General features: G+C 35.2%; 1 protein-coding gene across 2 annotated transcripts in view; it reads left to right on the top strand.

The window, feature by feature from the left end:
- Positions 1-19,065, top strand: part of LOC125681625 (uncharacterized) — a 192,704-nt gene that overhangs the window by 34,606 nt on the left and 139,033 nt on the right. For both annotated transcript variants that reach the window (XM_056153630.1, XM_056153629.1), the window contains exon 3: positions 5,870-5,918. In XM_056153630.1, the coding sequence (XP_056009605.1) occupies positions 5,870-5,918 (49 nt within the window). The remainder of the gene's footprint in view (positions 1-5,869; positions 5,919-19,065) is intronic.

The raw sequence follows: 19,065 nt of genomic DNA, 5'->3' as shown, positions 1-19,065 counted from the left end.
TTGATGGAAATTTGGCTCACATGAGCAGATCGATGCATGACATTTAAAATTCTAAAATGTAAATCTTTTATGTTATTTCTTATATCACCCACCCCCCCCCCCCCCACCCCACCCCACCCCCCAATTTTAGCTACATGAAAGTCAATAAAAATTATTCTATCAATTGTTTATACATTCTAGGAATTTTCTTTACGTTACACCAGAGATCGGGCTCAAAATTTCCATTATTTTTGTTGACAACTTGCATGGGTTACTGCAGACGATAAGGATATGTTTAAAACCATGAGGAAATAATGAATGAATATTTCTTTCCATGGTAGGATTAATTTTAAATCTACCTCCATAAAGAAAAGAGTTCTAAAAAGTCAGACGTAAATCGCAATCGTAAGTGTTACGACTACAATAGGTTTCGCGAAACGCTCGTATACGTGCGAGTCAAATGATCTTAAACGTAATCGTACGTTTACGATCTACGATCGGTTAGTGAAACGGCCGCCAGGTGCCTAGGAGGAGTAACCATCCCCTGTCGACCGCTCATACCCGCAGTGAGTCTTTTATTTCGAGTTCACGGGGATATATCGAATAGACATATGAATGAAAATGGCTATTGTTAACAGATGAAATGTCGTCGATATATCTAAATGTCGTCGAGTTGAATATCTTGATGTGAGTGTGACACTTACATCAAGATATTTTTCCTTCTCATGTAGATTGAAGCTTTTGAATAAACCCTGCTTCATAAGAATATTAAGACAGGTCAGCTAACAAAGGAGCACAATTTGTGTCCATGGAAATTCTAACAGACTGTTAGAAGACCTGATCACCAAAGAATACGAAGATATTGTCAATGAGGAATTCCAGCATATGTTTTATTTCAACTTCAGAGTACTTCAGAGTGCGTAGAATCAGAGTTGTGTTTTTAGATGAATGATCACTAGCTATGAATAGTTCCTTATTCCATTTTTGTTAAAGAAGCAATAATTATTGTCTATGTTGTCAAAAACTCTAGTCTTTAATTTTTCATGAGAAGTGGTCAAGTAAAGTGATGAAAAGTCGTACGTTTTTGATGTTGTTGATTTGAGAAAAGGACTATTTACAATTTGATACTGTAATCAGAAAACATTGTTTGGTCTGGTTATATTTTGCTTTTTAAGCGTATCTAAACCAGCGAATTTTTTTTTTAAAATTAAAATACACATGAGTAAAAATTAAAGAAGGCGAACACTACCCTGTGTACAGCATTGTGAATTGTAACATTTATATCATATTCTTTTATATTTTCACGCTTCGTACAAAAAATATTGATATTTTAATATACAATTAAATCAATTGAAATTGTTTGACCTATGAACAGTATATCAGGGTCATTAACAAATTTCGCAGATTTTTCAGAGTTAGAAATGACAAGAAATGTATAGCTCTAAATTCCATTTTTTTAGCATAACATGTTTATCAAACATTACGGTAAAACATATTAAATTTTGCAAACATGAAATGTGCCCCATTGCCAAAAAAAAAATGGGGTCAAAGGTGAATAGGTAAAACAAATCTGTCAATGGTGTAACAAATATATAATTAAGGGAAAAAAGGATAAGTAATAATGCCATATACTTGAAAATGGCATAAATAATTGCAAAAAAGCATTAAAATTGATATATTTTGGTCTGATGTTTAAAAAACTTAGTAATTCTATAATCAAACTGACACAAAATGGTATATCTGAGACACTATTTTAAAAACCTTCCTCTCATTTTAACATGATACCTGCATTTTTACAAAATGACACAAAAATATTATTACAGATTAAATACATTCATTTAAATCTTATTTTAAGAAAAGTTTGATATTGATATATGACCATCTTTGTCTGCGATCAAGAAAATTGTTTATGTAACACCAATGACAAAATGTGTTTGACCACTGACAAGTAAATTACACCACTGACATAAAAATAACAGAAGTGGACCCAAACACTTTAACAGTAAAGCTAAAAATGAATCAATACCACTCCTTTGAATAATTTCATACATTTCCTTTCAATGAAAAAGAAATCGGACAAGAATATTTTTGTTTGTACGTACAAATGATGAAGGTGTGTGTTAAACCACTTATATTGTCGTTACTCCACTGATCATAGTGTTTGTGTAAGTTACATATGCAATAATAAATTATGTCAAAGGTAATCACTAAAAGTGTCAACATACTTACACCAAAGACAAATTTCAAATATACATCTTTATTAGGTCACCTGAGTTAACCAGGTGACCTATTGCTTTTGGTCTGTGTCTATTGTCATGCGTTGTACATTAACAATTGAAAAATTTTAACTTCTTGATAACTACCATTCCAAATTCTGATGCATCCTTGGGACAAGGGGGAATAAATTGTAAATTTCGGGACACCTGCACCCCTGGGGCCTTAGGGGATGAACAAAAATTGACCCAGTTTCAAAAATTTTCTTTATAACCGCAAATCTGTAAAGAAAACTAAATTTCATGAAGAGCAGGAAGTCCTCTGCCACAATTGTACATTTCATGGTTCCTGGGGTATAGGACTAAGGTTCTGATTCAGTCAGACTCCAGGGTGGTGACCAAACTTAGCATATAATATGTATGTGTAAATCCTTTAAGTAACATTTTCCTTAATGCTTTTGATACTAACTTTAAAGTAATTGGATACTTATAAGGAGCAAGTGTCTTTTACCAAAATTGGAAATGGGTAGGGGTGTGGTATCAGGGTGGGGTCAAATGGTCATAGTGATACATGTGTATGTTTGCAAATGGACAGTGTTTAAGTGTCTTCTTTTCAATAACTACCTTTCCTATGGGATCCATTTTTCACATTGCAGCACGAGTTATCCCCCCCAATCCAGAGGGCACACAGCACGTTGAGGTCCCCTAGTGATTGCATCATTATAAGGAATATATAGAAAATTTACCATTTCTTATTGTAATTAAGTGCCAGTTGAGGAATGTTTATAGAAATTGTTTCCAGGTGTCTGTTATTATATTTTTACATATTACTCGTGAAAGTTTTGGTATTAATTGTATCATAACTTGGACAGAATTAAACATCAAATACTGAAGATAGGTATATAACCCACCCACCCCCTTTCCCTTCTCTTCAATTTGATGAATGGTATATTCTAAAAAGTGTTCTCTGTAAAATCGAAGAAACTAGCCCTTAATTATGATTTGTATTATACCATTTTCTAATAAACTCCATGACTTGTTATTTTGTCAATGGAAACACAATTTAGTCATTGGTGTTACATAAAATATACAGCTAATTCCAATAGTCTAAGACAATTGTCAAATGGAATATGCATTGCAATGATCCCAAAAGTCGCAATTTCTATTTAAAATAAAAGAAAAATTGTAGAAAGTTATAACATTAAGCATTTATCCATTGTCTTTTCTTGAGAAAATTGTAATGTCAGTGGTATAACAAATTTAGTCAATAGTGTAACACTTGAAATATCTGATATATAATATATTCATATGATGGCTTTAATTTGACCAAAATGACCTACCTGCAGATAATAATGTTAATTGTGACTAAATAAGCTAAATCAATTAATTTATCATTGTTGGTTATTTAGAATTTTACCATATAATACAAACATGTCAGTGGTGTTACAATTTTCCTCAGTTGTGTAACATTATTCTTTGTTACACAACTGACAGTTACACCAATGATATATTGAGGTTAAATATGTCGATGTAGCCTTAGGAGTGCATTAAATACAGATAGCAGCAAGCTACATCATGCTTCTATTTTGAAAATTATCTGTGAAATCAGTGTTACACCATTGACTTGTTTAAACTACTCATTAAACCAAACTTACCAAAATTGAAAATATTTCACGATCAAAAATCACACTGCTTCAAGCATTGTTTTTGGTGACAGGAAGTGATGTCACTGATGACAGGGGGTATTCACACATCAATTTGATATCAATTTCCCAATGTATTTTTAGATTTTACATCTCTGTTACACCACTTATCAGAAATTTTTGTAAATGAATATTTAACCTTCTCGTGATATTTTGTCAGAAGTTCAGAATTATAATTTCATGAAAAATTTCAATAGAAAGTACACTATTACATGGTGCAAGTTTATTTTTAAAATGAAATATGAAATTAATTATGGTATTATACCTGAAAGAGAAGGTCGGGATTTATTGACAGCCCCAAAACGCCAATTTCCGTCGGTTGGGGTCAATTTCCTTCTTTAAATGTACGACAAAAAATAAAAATATGCTTTGTAATATGACACCTTATTTATACTTGATTCGTGGATATTCATTTTCCCCCGTTTACATAGCTTATTAACAAGATTTTTTAGAGTGACTGAAAAATCTGCGAAATTTGATAATGACCCATCAATCATTGAGACAAAACCTTTGAAGGATCGATGCATAAATATCTAACAAAATTGGCAACTATATGCACAGATTTTCGACGCAAATTACTCTCTTTAATAGTGTACGAAATTTACTTTTGATTGTCATTTATTTATTTAATAAATGACCATTTTTACTTTTTATACGTGTTTGACTTATTTCGGGGCAGGCTGACATAAATGGCATTACATTATTTTGATTTTAGGCAACTTACCGAATACCAAAAAAAGGTATTACAATATCTCTATTTTTAAGGCATGTGTTTGTGAAACACAAATGCCCCCGATAATGGCCAATTCCGAACATGGCCAAGGTCACAAGGGCAAATATCTTGGTACCAGTAGAAAGATCTTGTCAAAAGAAGTGCTCATGTACAATATGAAAGCTCTAATATTTACCATTTAGAAGTTATGACCAATGTAAAAAAAAAAAATTAAAGTAGGTCAAATGTCAAGGTCAAAAGGCTCAATACCAACGGAAAGATCTTGTAACAAGGAATACTCATGTGGATTATCAAAGCTTTATCTCTTACTGTTCAGAAGTTATTAGCAAGGTTAAAGTTTTCAAAAAGTAGGTCAAATTCCAAGGTCAAGGTCACAGGGTAAAAAATGTTGGTACCCACGAAAAGGTCTTGTCACAAGGAATACTCATGTGAAATATCAAAGTTCTATCATTTACTGTTCAAAAGGTATTAGCAAGGTTAACGTTTTCAAAAAGTAGGTCAAATGCCAAGGTCAAGGGTAAAAAATGTTGGTACTCACGAAAAGGTCTTGTCATAGGGAATACTCATGTGAAATATCAAAGCTCTATCACTTACTGTTCAAAAGTTATTAGCAAGGTTAAAATTTCAGACAGAATGACAGACAGGACAAAAACAATACCCCCCCCCCCCCCCCCCCCCCAATCTTCGATCTCGGGGGCATAAAAAGGGAATAACAATATATCTATTTTTTGGTAGCTTAACAAATACAGAATAAAGATTGGTAGATATCATGAAGAACCTGTTGAGTAACTACTTTGTACCATTTGTTCTAAACATAGTGTAGAAGACGAAATTCATTATATTGCACTGTTCTTTGTACTACGAATATCGATCAAAACTTTTTGAAAGCACTGGATTTAACCAGGCGTTAGTATGGTCAGAAATGGATGTATTGTGCATGCTTATTTCAAATTATCCTCGCCAAGTTGCAAAGTACTTGCACTCTTTGTTTATGCGTAGACAGTTATTTTCAAAAGTTAAGAATGTAGATTATACATTGCATTTCAATGTGTGTGTGTGTGTGTGTGTTATATTTAAGTTTTGTGCTTAAAGTGGCATGTACATGTAGGCCCGATGGACCGAGTGTTGGATTAATTTTTTAACTGCCTATGAACAAAATGCATACATATGTACGCTTAACTATAAATATATGAATTATTTACTTACTTACAGAAAATGCAATACAATATTTCTATTTTTAGGCATTTACGTTCTCCCTTGGTGACTGGCAGCATCCACATTACAGTTTTCGTAAGTACATGTGAAGCATTTCTTTCTGATATTCCATTCCCTGTATTCCTTAAGGTGACTCCATACACCAGTTTATTTTTATATCAGAGCAAAAAATAATTTAGAAAAATTAAATAAGAATTTGGAACTCAAACATTTTACATACATGTACGTACAGAGGCGATGTTGAATTTAAAATATCTACATTATTTTCATTAATCCATGATGCAGAAAGGATGAGAAACAGTAAAATTTGAAAAAAAAATGATTGACAAACTGCAGCATTTGGTGGCGAGTGTTTGGCACAATCCATTTAAAATTAAAATCTACCCCTGCGGCTTTAAGTTAACGCCCCCAAATTTTACCTGTGTTGCGATCAATGATAAGCCACTGGTCAATCAAACTTTTAACAATAGAGCTTAGGTTGATTGACATTTGCAGAGACTGTGGTCTACAGCTACCTGCGAAAGATGTTTTGATAACAATCATGGCTAATGATGACCGGCAGTCTTTAGATCTCGAGGAAAGCCCCAGTATACCTGAGTTTTGATAACATTGACTCGCACCTAGAATATTGTAATGGCTAACGTCCCCTATACAATGCAATTTATCATCGTATTTTCTCTCTCCATCTATATACATGTATTATACATGTAGATTAAACAATCAGAAATCAAACAATAATAATAAAAAAAAAACCAAAAAACAAACATAAGTTATTGGAATATTTTCTATTAATGATTTATTATGACTTTATATTTATAAAAAAAGGAAGAATTCTTTATTGGCGCAGCACATCAACATGTATAATGGTTATATTGCCCATGCGTAAAACTGTTAAAAATGCTTCAGTTTGGGATACCACATGGATTATAAATTACACAATCAGAAATCAAACAATAGTAAAAAAGCATAAATAAGTTGTTGAGATATTTCTATTTATAATTTATCACGGTTTTATATTTATAAAGCGAGAGAGAGAGAGAGAGAGAGAGAGAGAGAGAGAGAGAGAGAGAGAGAGAGAGAGTTATTGAGCTATTTATAATTTATCGCGGTTTTATATTGAGAAAGCCAGAGAGAGAGAGGGGGGGGGGGGAGATGTGTAAAACTGTAGCAATAATAAAGATAGATGAAATAATATGGCATGGCAATAGTGCTGCATACGTATGACAATAATTACTCATTTAGTCAATGATTGAGAGTAAGGGAGAGAGAGAAAGGGGGGGGGGTAGACTAGCTATGTGTCAGCTTCTGTTTGGGATACCATCATTACACAAACATTACGTCCACAGAAACCCTAAAGAGAGAGAGAGAGAGAGAGAGGGGGGGGGGAGGGGTAGACTTCGTGTCAGCTTCTGTTTGGGATACCACCATTATGCAAACACTACAGCCATAGAAACCCTACAGACGGCCCATATTGACTCGAGGGGTATCTTGATCATTCTTCATTTGGTTGTACATGTACACAGACCTACTTGGATTTATCCATTCTCTCGAAACATGGATATTTTACCTACTACACCCACGACATCGCGAACTCCCAGGACACCAGGAAGTGCCCGGAGACACCGTGTAATATTATATTTAGGAAATTATTCATATACGATATAAAACAGTTTAATTAGAAGTTTTAAAAAGCGAAGGTTTATTTCAAAATAAAGTGAAACTCATCCTCTACGTCTTTTAAATCACACAATGTACATATTCTATTGTTCCTAAGTTCATTTTTGTATCGACCTGATTCTATATTAAGATTGTGAGAGGATAGTCTGAATCTAGTTACAGTTTTTCTATGTATTTCACTCATTGATTTAGATCAATAATACTGTAATCCAAAACTGTCTGCTATACATTGATAGTATTCCCCTCGTGATGTCTCTCTAGGGTAATGGGACGTTTCGCACCAAAAGACGTTTCGTACTAAGACGATTCGCACAAGGACGGTTCGCCCCTATGTGTGGTGAGAAACGTCCCATACATTTTCCAATTACTTTGGTTATTATCTATATAACTACATATCTAAGAAGTTTTGTCTGATTACATTTGATGTTAACATATATAGACAGGCATGATGCTAGTCCATGTACGCCGAATTTCCTCAATCAAATTAGATCTTGATTTTAATTAGTACTTTCAAGAGTGTGATTGAAGTTTCCTTTTGATATAAAGCATTCATATTTAATGATATACAAGTCTGGTTGGACAGGGCAGCTTAAACATTTTATATATTATCTATGGTCAGATGTTTAAGTAATACAGATTCAATTTTTCATATTTCTTAATCGCAATTATTCATGTATATCCGATAGCGGATTTAGGAGGGTATATCTAAGGAAATCATGGTCTCTTATTTAGAAAGGCAATCTTTTTTTATTCACTCTCAGAGAAATAGATTTACAACTTGGAACAAACAGAACACTATGCAATTTTTTTAACACAACTCCACTATTTTTAAAATCATCTATATTAATGTATCTGGTATTGTATATGAAATTTTCATATTTCTGCCAATGCAAAAATTTGATCCATAAACCCCACTTTAAAAAAAAAAAAAAAAAAAAAAAAAATTAAAAAAAAAAAAAAAATTATACATGTAGTATATAAACGGAATCTCATAATTGAAAGGAGTCTCCTCATTATATTCTCCGTGGAAATGACATCTGGACATCGCGGTAGTTGTCTTTAATCTCGCTTAGATCACTTACCTAGTTTGTTGAGAGTGTTCATCCCTATAATTATAATTCCACCTGGTTGATTATTTCTATAACATATAGACTATTAACTTATTTTTTTAATCAGTATGGATATTTAAAAACATTAATCTATAAATTAAAGAAAATAAAGACAATCACCAATGTAAGTTTAATATCTAAGTGCGAATCGTCTTAGGCCGAAACGTCTCGGGGTGAATCGTCTGAGCACGAAACGTCCTAGGGTGCGAAACGTCCTGTATTCCTTTCTAATTGCAGAAAACATTTCTTGCTTATGTAAATCAAAAAATCTTTGCTCTAATATTTTTTGCGTAGGTTTATCAATAAATTAAACACTTTCATTAAAAATGTATCCAAGACCTAAGCGATTTAATTCAGTTCGTATGTCATTAACCCAAGGATCAATTAAATTTTTTCTGTCTTCTAAACACGCTCGCAAAATACAATTATCTGAATTCTTTAATTTTATCCAATATTTAAGGATTCTTGATTTTCTAATGATATGCAGGGGGAATCTTCCTAATTCATAATACACTAAGCTATTGCACGTACTTTTCTTTACCCCTAAAACGTTTTTACAGAATAATGCATGTGATTTTTCAACATCTTTGGCTTTATGAAAACCCCAAACTTCACATCCGTAATTTAAAACACTGTTTACATATGTATCAAAAACAGAACACTTACTTTTAATGTTAAATTGGTATTTCCTTAGTTGACTGTTAATTGCAAAAAACGCTTTCCTCCCTTGATCTGCTACATGTTTTTGTGTAATGTTAAACTTTCCATTATAATTAAATAACATTCCTAGATAATTAAATTTATCAACCATCTCAAGCTCCCTCCCATTGTAGAAAAATGTTTCATAAAAATATACACAACAACCGATCTCTTGGCCAGGTAAATAACATTGACCATGGATAAGCTCCGCCCACATTTAGTGATCCGTGGAGAAACCGTACAGTGTTTTTTTTTTGGGGGGGGGGGGTCTTCAAGAACTTGAGCCCAATCCTTTTGTTGTAAACATTTTAAAAATAAAATGTCAAACCAAACCAACTATGACCATATATATATAATCGTCTTAGGCAATAGTTTTGATACTACATCATTGTAATAAAGTTCTGGACTTTCGATCTCGCCGTGTGCCGCAGTATAAACTCTTAAATCATGTTTTAAAAATTGCAATGAATCGTAAATTAAATTTTCGTTACCAAGACAATGACGGTGTGGGCATATAACAGTTTTTAGTTCACCTGAACTCTAAGCTGAGAGCTCAAGTGAGCTTTTTTTTATCACATTTGGTCTGTTGTATGTCTATCCGTCTGTGTGTCCCTTTGTCTGCTCGTAAACTTTTCACATTTTCATCTTCTTCAGAACCACTTGGCCAATTTCATTCAAACTTGGTAAAAATTATCCTTGGGTAAAGGGGATAACAGTCTCTTCAAATCAATGGTCTTGCCCTTTTCAAAGGGGAGATCATCACGAAAAGGTGAAAATAGAATGTGGTCATTTCAAATATTCTTCTCAAAAACCACTGGATCAGAAAAGCTAAAAATTACATGGAAGCTTCCTGACATAGAGTAGATTTAAGTTTGTTCATATCATGAAGTAGGGGGCACCACAATAGGGAATCAAATTTTTACATGCATATATACATGTATAGAAATTTTCTTCTGAAGAACCACTGTGTCAGAAAAGCTTAAATTTCCATGGTAGCTTCCTGACATAGTGCATACTTTTAAGTTGTTTTCTATGTCAAAAGATCTCTCTATATATATCTATATCTTTCTTAACATAGGGTATAAATATGGAAAAAAAATTAGCTCGCTCTCTTTCTCTCTCTCCCTCTCTCTCTCCCTAAAAATGATTATATAACAAAAACTTGGTACATGTACCATAGTTTTATATAGAAAGAGAGTCCTAGAGTTCCTGTGCATGCATAGTATTAAGAAAGTGGATTGTTAAAGCAATGATATTTTCATATTAAACACGTGTTTAATGGAAATGATCTTTAAATTATTGAATATATATCTTTTTGTTTTCTTTTTCCGCATGAAATATATAACTATGAAATAAACAGAAGGTTTCGAAACGTTCAAACATGAAACCATTCAGTGATCTTGACAAAAAGGCGACGACCACGGTCTGTATTAAAAATAATTGCTTTTAAAATCGCACAAAAAATTCCAATTCTATATTAGGAAAAAACCTTTTAAAGAACTGGGCCAGAAAAGTTGAATACATGAAAGCTTCCTGAAAAATAACAACAGCAGGACTATGATTAATCATACAAGCCTCCACGGATAGTGCGGATTTGCTTGTTAAAATTTGTTCAGATTATGACCCAAGGGGGTCATGTGGGGCCACTTAGATCAAACTTTTATATGGGAATATACAGAAATTTTCAAGAATAGTAGCGCCACACTAAATCTTATCAAAATGCAAACCTACCTACGTTGTGTGGAGTGAATTTCTTTACGCTCCCACGATTAAAATTCGCGAGGGGATAATATTGTTTTGTCCAGTCCGTCTGTCTCCCTGAAACTTTAACTTTGAATGGTGAGTGATCCGGCTCGCATATTTCATATGTGCATTCCTTGGGACAAAACCTTTCAATTTGGTACCAAAGTTTTGAGCATTTTGACCTTGACCTAACCTATTTTGAACTAACGTAGGCAATATTGATTCCATACGAAATGGCTTAACACGAAAGGTGAAAATAACGAACAGTGGTCAATCCCATAACTCCTATAAGCAATAAAAAATAAAGAGTTGGACAAACACGGACCTCTGGATATACCAGAGGTGGGATCAGGTGCCTAGGAGGAGTACACATCCCCTGTCGACCGGTCACATTTCATTCCATGATGTCTGACCTTGTGAACTTGACCTTGGAGTTTGATCAAAATTTCAAACCTTTAATATCATTGCCTATAACTATTGAATGATGAGTGACAGGGTTCTTATAATTCATATGTGCATCTAATGTGATAAGACTTTACTTTGGTCTTGACCTTGTATTTTTACCTCCTTGTAAGAAAAGGTAATTTAGGCAATATCTCCTGAACTGTTTAAGGTAGGGATTTCATATTTTTTAAATAGAATCATTATGACAAGACCTTACATTGTATACCATGATTTATAATCTTATATCATGATCATGTCGTTACGCGTTGGGCTAGGTTAGGGCCACTATATGGAGTAAAAAAAATTTCATAGAATAACAGCAGGGTCAAGACACAGGTGAGCGATGTGGCCCATGGGCCACTTGTCTGATATTCTTTTTAAAAAGATGTATTTTTAGAAATTTAAATTAACAACGACCTGAGCACAGCGTTTCTAACTCTGAGAATAACATAACGTCCAAATGAATTCATTAAAGGACACATCGCATGTTTTTAAACTTTTTAATTTTTTCAGCAAAATTAATTCATTTCATGCCTAAAACTACTTTACATGTGTTTTAAATGAAACAGTTTGCGTAGTTTTCGAGTTTGAAAGCGATGAAATTCAAATCTTGCGATATGCATATTTTCTTCGATATTTTACGCGCCATTATCTGTGACGTCATATGCGACCTCGAGCGAGAAGATTTGAAAACAGTTGATAGCCATTTCATAAACAGATTAGATTTAATTGACAAACAAACAATTATCACATTAACAGCTTGTAAATAACATTGCATTAGGGTGTTTTGTGCCGTTTAAGGATGTACTTGCTGTCAGTAGAGAGGATTTGGACTGTATTTTTATCAATTTTCGAGGGACAAGACGTGAATATTTTTTGTCGGCACAACGACTTTGCCATAAAACCCCCCAGTAAAATTTGTCCCTGTACTTTTTCTAACAAGCACTTGGACAAATACGTAGATAAACTGCGAGAAAGTGGTTCTATCGAAGCTACGCACTATTACATATAGGCCTACGACATATGCTTTCCGTTCTGCTCTCGAATTCAATACACACTCGCACCAACTGACCTTCACCTTGTAACAACATAGGCAGAACTTTGCTAGCAGTGTCTACCAACTGGTAGTTTTAAAAAAGAAATTTAAAAATAATTGAACTTTCAATTATAAATAATAAAATATAATATTTCCCGACTTTGAACTGAATTATAATGCTTTCATTTTTTTAAGGAACGCGTACGTGTTTACAACAACAGCACGCCGCGCTCCCACTTCCTACGTAACAACGTGTTGATAACAAAAAATAATAATTAGGCCTAATAAAATTGCTTTAATAAAATGATTTAAAAGTATTGTGATTTTCACAATAAGTTTGATCATTATTATTATTTTTTCTTTTTCGAAATGCACCCGTGACAGTAGGCCTAGTTGTCAATGATACATAATCGTATCATAATTTAAGCCTATCCAACTTCTCCAAAAATAAATTTAATAATAATTGCACTGTTTATTTTAGAAAAGCAACAACGCTAATTACAGTTGTTTACAGAAATGGCATTACCAAATTGTGTTTAGACAGGGATCCGATGTAAACATTATTTACTCGCAAATTTATGCAGATTTCATACTCGCTTTTCTCGCTACATTTGGGTCGCTATTTGTATGCACTGGTGGCTAAAAGATATAAGACTCGGGAAATTTGTCAACATCGAAATAAATGTTATCCATGGTAAATAAATTAGGCCCCTAAAACCCGAGTTTTTAAAAATATCTAACACTACTTTTACAACAAGTTGATCGACGAAGGTCGCATATGACGTCACTGTACCACGTGACTACCTATCTAATTAACTAGGCTTTTTGAAATCGGGGCTTAGATTTAAGTCCGTATTGTGGCTAATTATCGCAATACTTCAGCGAACGAACTATTACAATTAATTTCTATAAGCATAAGGAAGACAAAATGCATATAATTCTGTATACTTTGAAAACACGAGATGTGTCCTTTAAGGTGGACAACAAAGAGTCACAAACTTATAAGAATACAAGTCCAAGAGTACTTGTGCATGGGAGGCGACAGATTGTGAAGTTCTTCTAAGATCGTATAGTGTGCGATTTCGAATCTCGAATCTGTCAAATGTTCACAAGTCACAGAATATATACCCGGGCAATTTATTTTGTCCGTCACCATGAATGATTGGTCAGACTCTCGACCTAAGAACGACAACCCCCAATCCGATTCGTAATATTTGTGAAGTGAATGTCCAATGCAGTTTTGGTTTCTCAATGTTGTTATTTAACGTCCATTATAGATTTCATTTCACAATATAAATGTTCTTCCGTGTATCAATCTCGAGGTATCATAGATAGTCTGATTATGGATTTTAAAGATTAGTCTCCTCAGATATGAGCATAAATTCTTCATTTACATGTACTATGCATATTAAGATTGTTTTAGTTATGTAATTAAGAGGTTAATAAATGACACCATACATAAAGAGAGGTCGTTTTAACACAAATGCAATTTCCATTTCTCATAAAGAGAGGTCACTAGATTAACAAGTATCAGGGAACCAAAGAGGTTCTGAAGGACATATAAGGACTAGTATGCCTTATTCACACATGTCCTTTCTAGGAATGTACAAAGTAACCATAATACGTATCTGTATACACTAGTGTCTTAAATATGGTAGCGTCAAATGTGCTACACTCCTCCCTCACTGGATTTGAATTAGATTATTTCATTTAAACAATAAAATACTTCCTTTGTTGTTTCATTGGTTGGTGACGGTAGCATGCATCGCAGTAAAAATGCACAACCTACGTCTTTATAGTCACCAGTTGAAGTTCTTCCCCTCCGTTTGACTTTTTTATTTCTCCGCCTAATTTTACCTGACTAATGCTTCTTACAACGACGATAAATAACAATTGTTATCCCAATAAGCAAAGCGGTACCTAGACCTAACAAAACATAAGCCCAATTCGTCCAATCTTAAATTCAAGAGATGGATCAATAGGAACAGTACTAGCCAATTCATTTACAAGTCTTTACATCGGTACTGTCTCTAAGTCTCGTAATTTATCGGGAATCTGTATGTTTGAAAAGACACGAAACGATACATACAAGGGTTTATTTTTGATTTACATGGTGTTTCGGTATTTAACAGAGGATTTGTATTATCATTTCGCATCAATATTTGACAATGATTTATGAAGACAGACTATTTTACCTAATACATACATGTATATGCAGATCGACACATAAACATCCCGTGGGGATCCGGGTTAGAATAGGCCCTCAGTACCCCTTGCTTGTCGTAGAAGGCGACTAAATGGGGCGGTCCTTGGATGAGACCGCAAAAACTGAGATCCCGTGTCACGGCAGGTGTGACACGATAAAGATCCCTTCCTGCTCAAAGGCCATAAGCGCCGAGCATAGGCCTAAATTTTGCAGCCCTTCACCGGCAGTGGTGACGTCTCCATATGAGTGAAATATTCTCAAGAGGGACATTAAACAATATTCAATCAATCAATCGCGTGACTGTTAAGGCCCATTGGTCTCTTGTTTGTACATCTTTTTTCTCTGACTATCCCCATGCGCCGGATGAACAATAATGCACAAGGATACTGGGTACATACAGAGAACGCCTAAAAGATCCTGGAAAACGGCTGAAGTTAATATCACGTTGAAAGATTCATCCATACTATTAGTCACTGATTAAAGCTTTTTCAAACCACCAAGGTAAAATGACTGCCTATGCATCCAGAACTTCTCCCTGCATTTCCTCTCTGCATCAAACCGCCTAGAGTCGTGATCAATGACAAAAGCCGCCATATACTTTCATCTATGGCCATCAAAGTTGGCATGTTCCCAACCATCTTTGATAGCCTAGGGTTTACAATCCACTCCACTTAGGATCGTGAACCCTATGCTGGCGAAGATAGTTCCCAACTGACTCCCTGGTTTTCTTTATTTATATGGTGGATCTGTGGCTCCGTATAATGTAGGTCTCCTGCTTCCCCAACATACTGCTTCTGGCAAAACTTTTGCAACTTTTGCAACTGATCAGATATACGTAATAATCTGATTTAAATTGTGAAAACAATCACACATGGTCTTCTTATACACAATTTCAAAGTTCCACCAAAAGACAAAAGAAAACACCCGAATTTTCCGAATAACATCAGGAGTTTACCTCCTCTTTTTAGCTCACCTGAGCCGAAGGCTCAAGTGAGCTTTTCTGATCAAAATTTGTCCGTTGTCTGTCGGCGTCGTTGTTGTCGTCGGCGTTGGCGTCGTTGTAATCTTTTCACATTTTTATCTTCTTCTCAAGAATTTCCACTGGGCCAATTATAACCAAACGTGGCCAAAAGCATCCTTGGGTAAAGGGCTTTCAATTTATTCACATGAAGGGCCATGCCCCCTTCAAAGGGGAGATAATCACAAAAAATGCAGAAATAGGATGGGGTCATTTAGAAATCTTCTTCTCAAGAACCACTGGGCCAGAGGAGCTGAGATTTACATGAAAGCTTCCTGACATAGAGCAGATTCAAGTTTGTTCAAATCATGGTCCCCGTTGGTAGATTGGGGCCACAATAGGGGATCAAAATATTACATAAAAATATATAGGGAAAAGCTTTAAAAATCTTCTTTTCAACAGCCAATGAGCCAGAAGAGCTGTGATTTAATAATGATAATAATAATGTGCGGCATTTACATAGCGCATTATATAATTTGTAATTACTCTAAGCTCTTTAACAATGTAAAATGTAAAACATGATAAGATTAATCAGAGAATAAAATTTAACATCCAATAAAATAAAACAATTTAAACATTACGAGTCCATGCGACAAACCAGCCTATACTTTAAAACAGAATATATTACAAAATATGGTTATAAGATTTCATAAAAAGATATGTTTTGAGGTTTGTCTTAAAACGTTTGACAGTGCCACACGAACGGATGTCTATCGGTAAACTGTTCCATAGTGTGGCAGCTGTTACATCAAACCTTCGATCTCCATGGGTCTTTGTACGAACGCGGGTTTTTTCTAGCAATCGTGAATTGCATGAACGCAGAGATCGTTCTGGTTCATACACAGTGATGAGGTCGCTGATATAGGCCGGTCCCAATCCGTTTAGTGCCTTGTATGTGTGTAGTAAAATCTTGTATTCAACACGGGGATCAAGCGGAAGCCAGTGCAAGGACACAAGCACCGGTGATATATGGTCATGCTTCCTGACCCGGGCAACAAGTCGAGCTGCTGAGTTTTGGATTGTCTGTAGCCTGCTCAGATCTGTTTGGGGTAGCCTTTTAAATAGTGCATTTCCATAGTCTAAGCGTGATAACACAAGAAAACATACAAATGTCTTGCAGGCGTCATCATTGATGAAAGAACGAATCCGTGCAATATTCCGTCGATGATAATAACAAGAACGAGAGATGGAACTAATATGATTTTTAAAAGAAAGTGCACTGTCGAAGAAAACACCAAGGTTTCGAACACAGTCCAAGTTGGAAATAATGGTATTTCCAACAGACAGTTGAAAAGATGGTGAAACGTTTGAATGTTTCGAAGTAAACACTATAAATTCAGTTTTTTCTTCGTTTAATTTCAGCAGGTTGACATTCATCCAAGATTTTATATCTGCTAAGCATCCCTGTAGCCGCGATGAGATAGCATTCCATGTATCTGTAGGTCTAAAAACTAAGTATGCCTGGGTATCGTCAGCATAGCAATGATACATGATATGATGTCTGCGGCAGATTTCACCAATCGGTTTTGCAAACATTGCATAAAGTCTTGGTCCCAGAACTGACCCTTGGGGCACTCCTTATGGAAGCATAAAGTCCTTAAACTTTGCAGTTCCTACAACCACTTTCTGACTACGACCAGTTAAGTAAGATTTGATCCATGTAAGTGCTGCACCAGTAATACCAAATGATACCTGCAGTCGCTTAATGAAAATTTGATGGTCTATAACATCAAAAGCTGCTGAAAGATCTAGCATCACTAAGATGCTAGATCACCAAAAAAGAATTTACATGAAAGCTTCCTGACATAGTGCAGATTCAAGTTTGTTCAAATCATGGCCCCCGGGGGTAGATTGGGGCCACAATAGGGAATCAAAGTTTGACATAGAAATACATAGGGAAAATCTTTAAAAATCTTCTCAAGAACCAATGAGCCAGAAGAGCTGAGATTTACATGAAAGCTTCCTGACATAGTGCACATTCAAGTTTGTTCAAATCATGGTCCCCGGGGGTAGATTGGGGCCACAATAGGGAATCAAAGTTTGACATGGGAAATTGGGAATAAATAGAAAAACACCTTTAAAAATCATCCTCTTAAGAACCAATGGGCCAGAGGAGCTGAGATTTACATGAAATCTTTCTGACATAGTACAGATTCAAGTTTGTAAAAATCATGACCTCCAGGGGTAGGTTGGGGCCACAATACGGACTGAAGCGGAAGTACTTTTTAAGTAATCGGAATCGGTAAATCCTTTCGGTTCTCTGGAGTGTTTGAGATAAGACTTCCTGTGTTTTATCCCGTATTGTTCTCCAAGTCTTTTGTCACGTGACAAAAGGGTATATCACAGGAGACAAACACGCTGAGAGGAGATTCTTGGTGTTGAAGTTGACCAGAGAGGAAGGTAGAAACAAAAGGTAATTAGTTAAGCTAGGTCTTACGTGCCTGAATAAGGCTTTCGAGACCTGTTAAGAAAGCTTGTATTGTGTTTGGTTGGCTTGGGGAGACTAATAAAATTTTATTAGTGGACACTGCGCTTCCGCAGTGTTAATACACAGACAAGTTTGATAGGAAGCGCTTGCGCTCTAGAGAAAAGAAAGAATAAATGTAAATATTATTGATTTAAATTTGTGATTGGGAAAATTGATTAATTCTTAATTGCTCAAGTAGAGCAGCCGAATCAAAAGGAACTCAAAAACGTTACATAAAATTTGGTGGCAGCGTTGGGATTCGGCGAATTAATATTTGATTGAAATTTTGAATTTTTTTTATATATATTCAGTTGTTATGGATAGGATGATAGATGAGGAAATTTCTTTTCTTGAAAGGAGTTGCGAACAACTGTGCTTAGAAATAGAAAAACAGTCAACTCCAGTTACGAATAATAGAGTGCGCGATTCGGGTATTGAGACAATGGCAAGCGCAAGCGCCGAGTACGACCATTCGCGATCGCCAGCTGCTGAGGATACGGTAGTTTTGCTAGGCACGAGCCAGTCTGATAGCCCAGCGTTTAATATCAATGATGATGGAGTAACTCAGAGGAAAGCGGGATCGCAAAACAAGTATACAACTCCAATGCCTTCGTTAAATGCGCAATTTTCAGAAACTGCTTTAAAGCATTATGCACAGCCACCGATGCCGATGGATCTTACATGCGCGGATGCGCTGCATCAACACCGGCGGATGCGCGCCATCAAACACCGGCAGATGCGCTGTATCAAACACCAGCGAGTGCGCACAGTCGACATGAAAATTCCAACAGGAATAAGGTAATCACGAGGATAGATAGTGCAT

This window comes from Ostrea edulis, chromosome 2 (genome assembly GCF_947568905.1).
Source record: "Ostrea edulis chromosome 2, xbOstEdul1.1, whole genome shotgun sequence".
Classification (NCBI taxonomy): domain Eukaryota; kingdom Metazoa; phylum Mollusca; class Bivalvia; order Ostreida; family Ostreidae; genus Ostrea; species Ostrea edulis.
The sequence above is the reverse complement of the archived record's forward strand: the minus strand, read 5'-3'. Positions and strand labels throughout refer to the sequence as shown.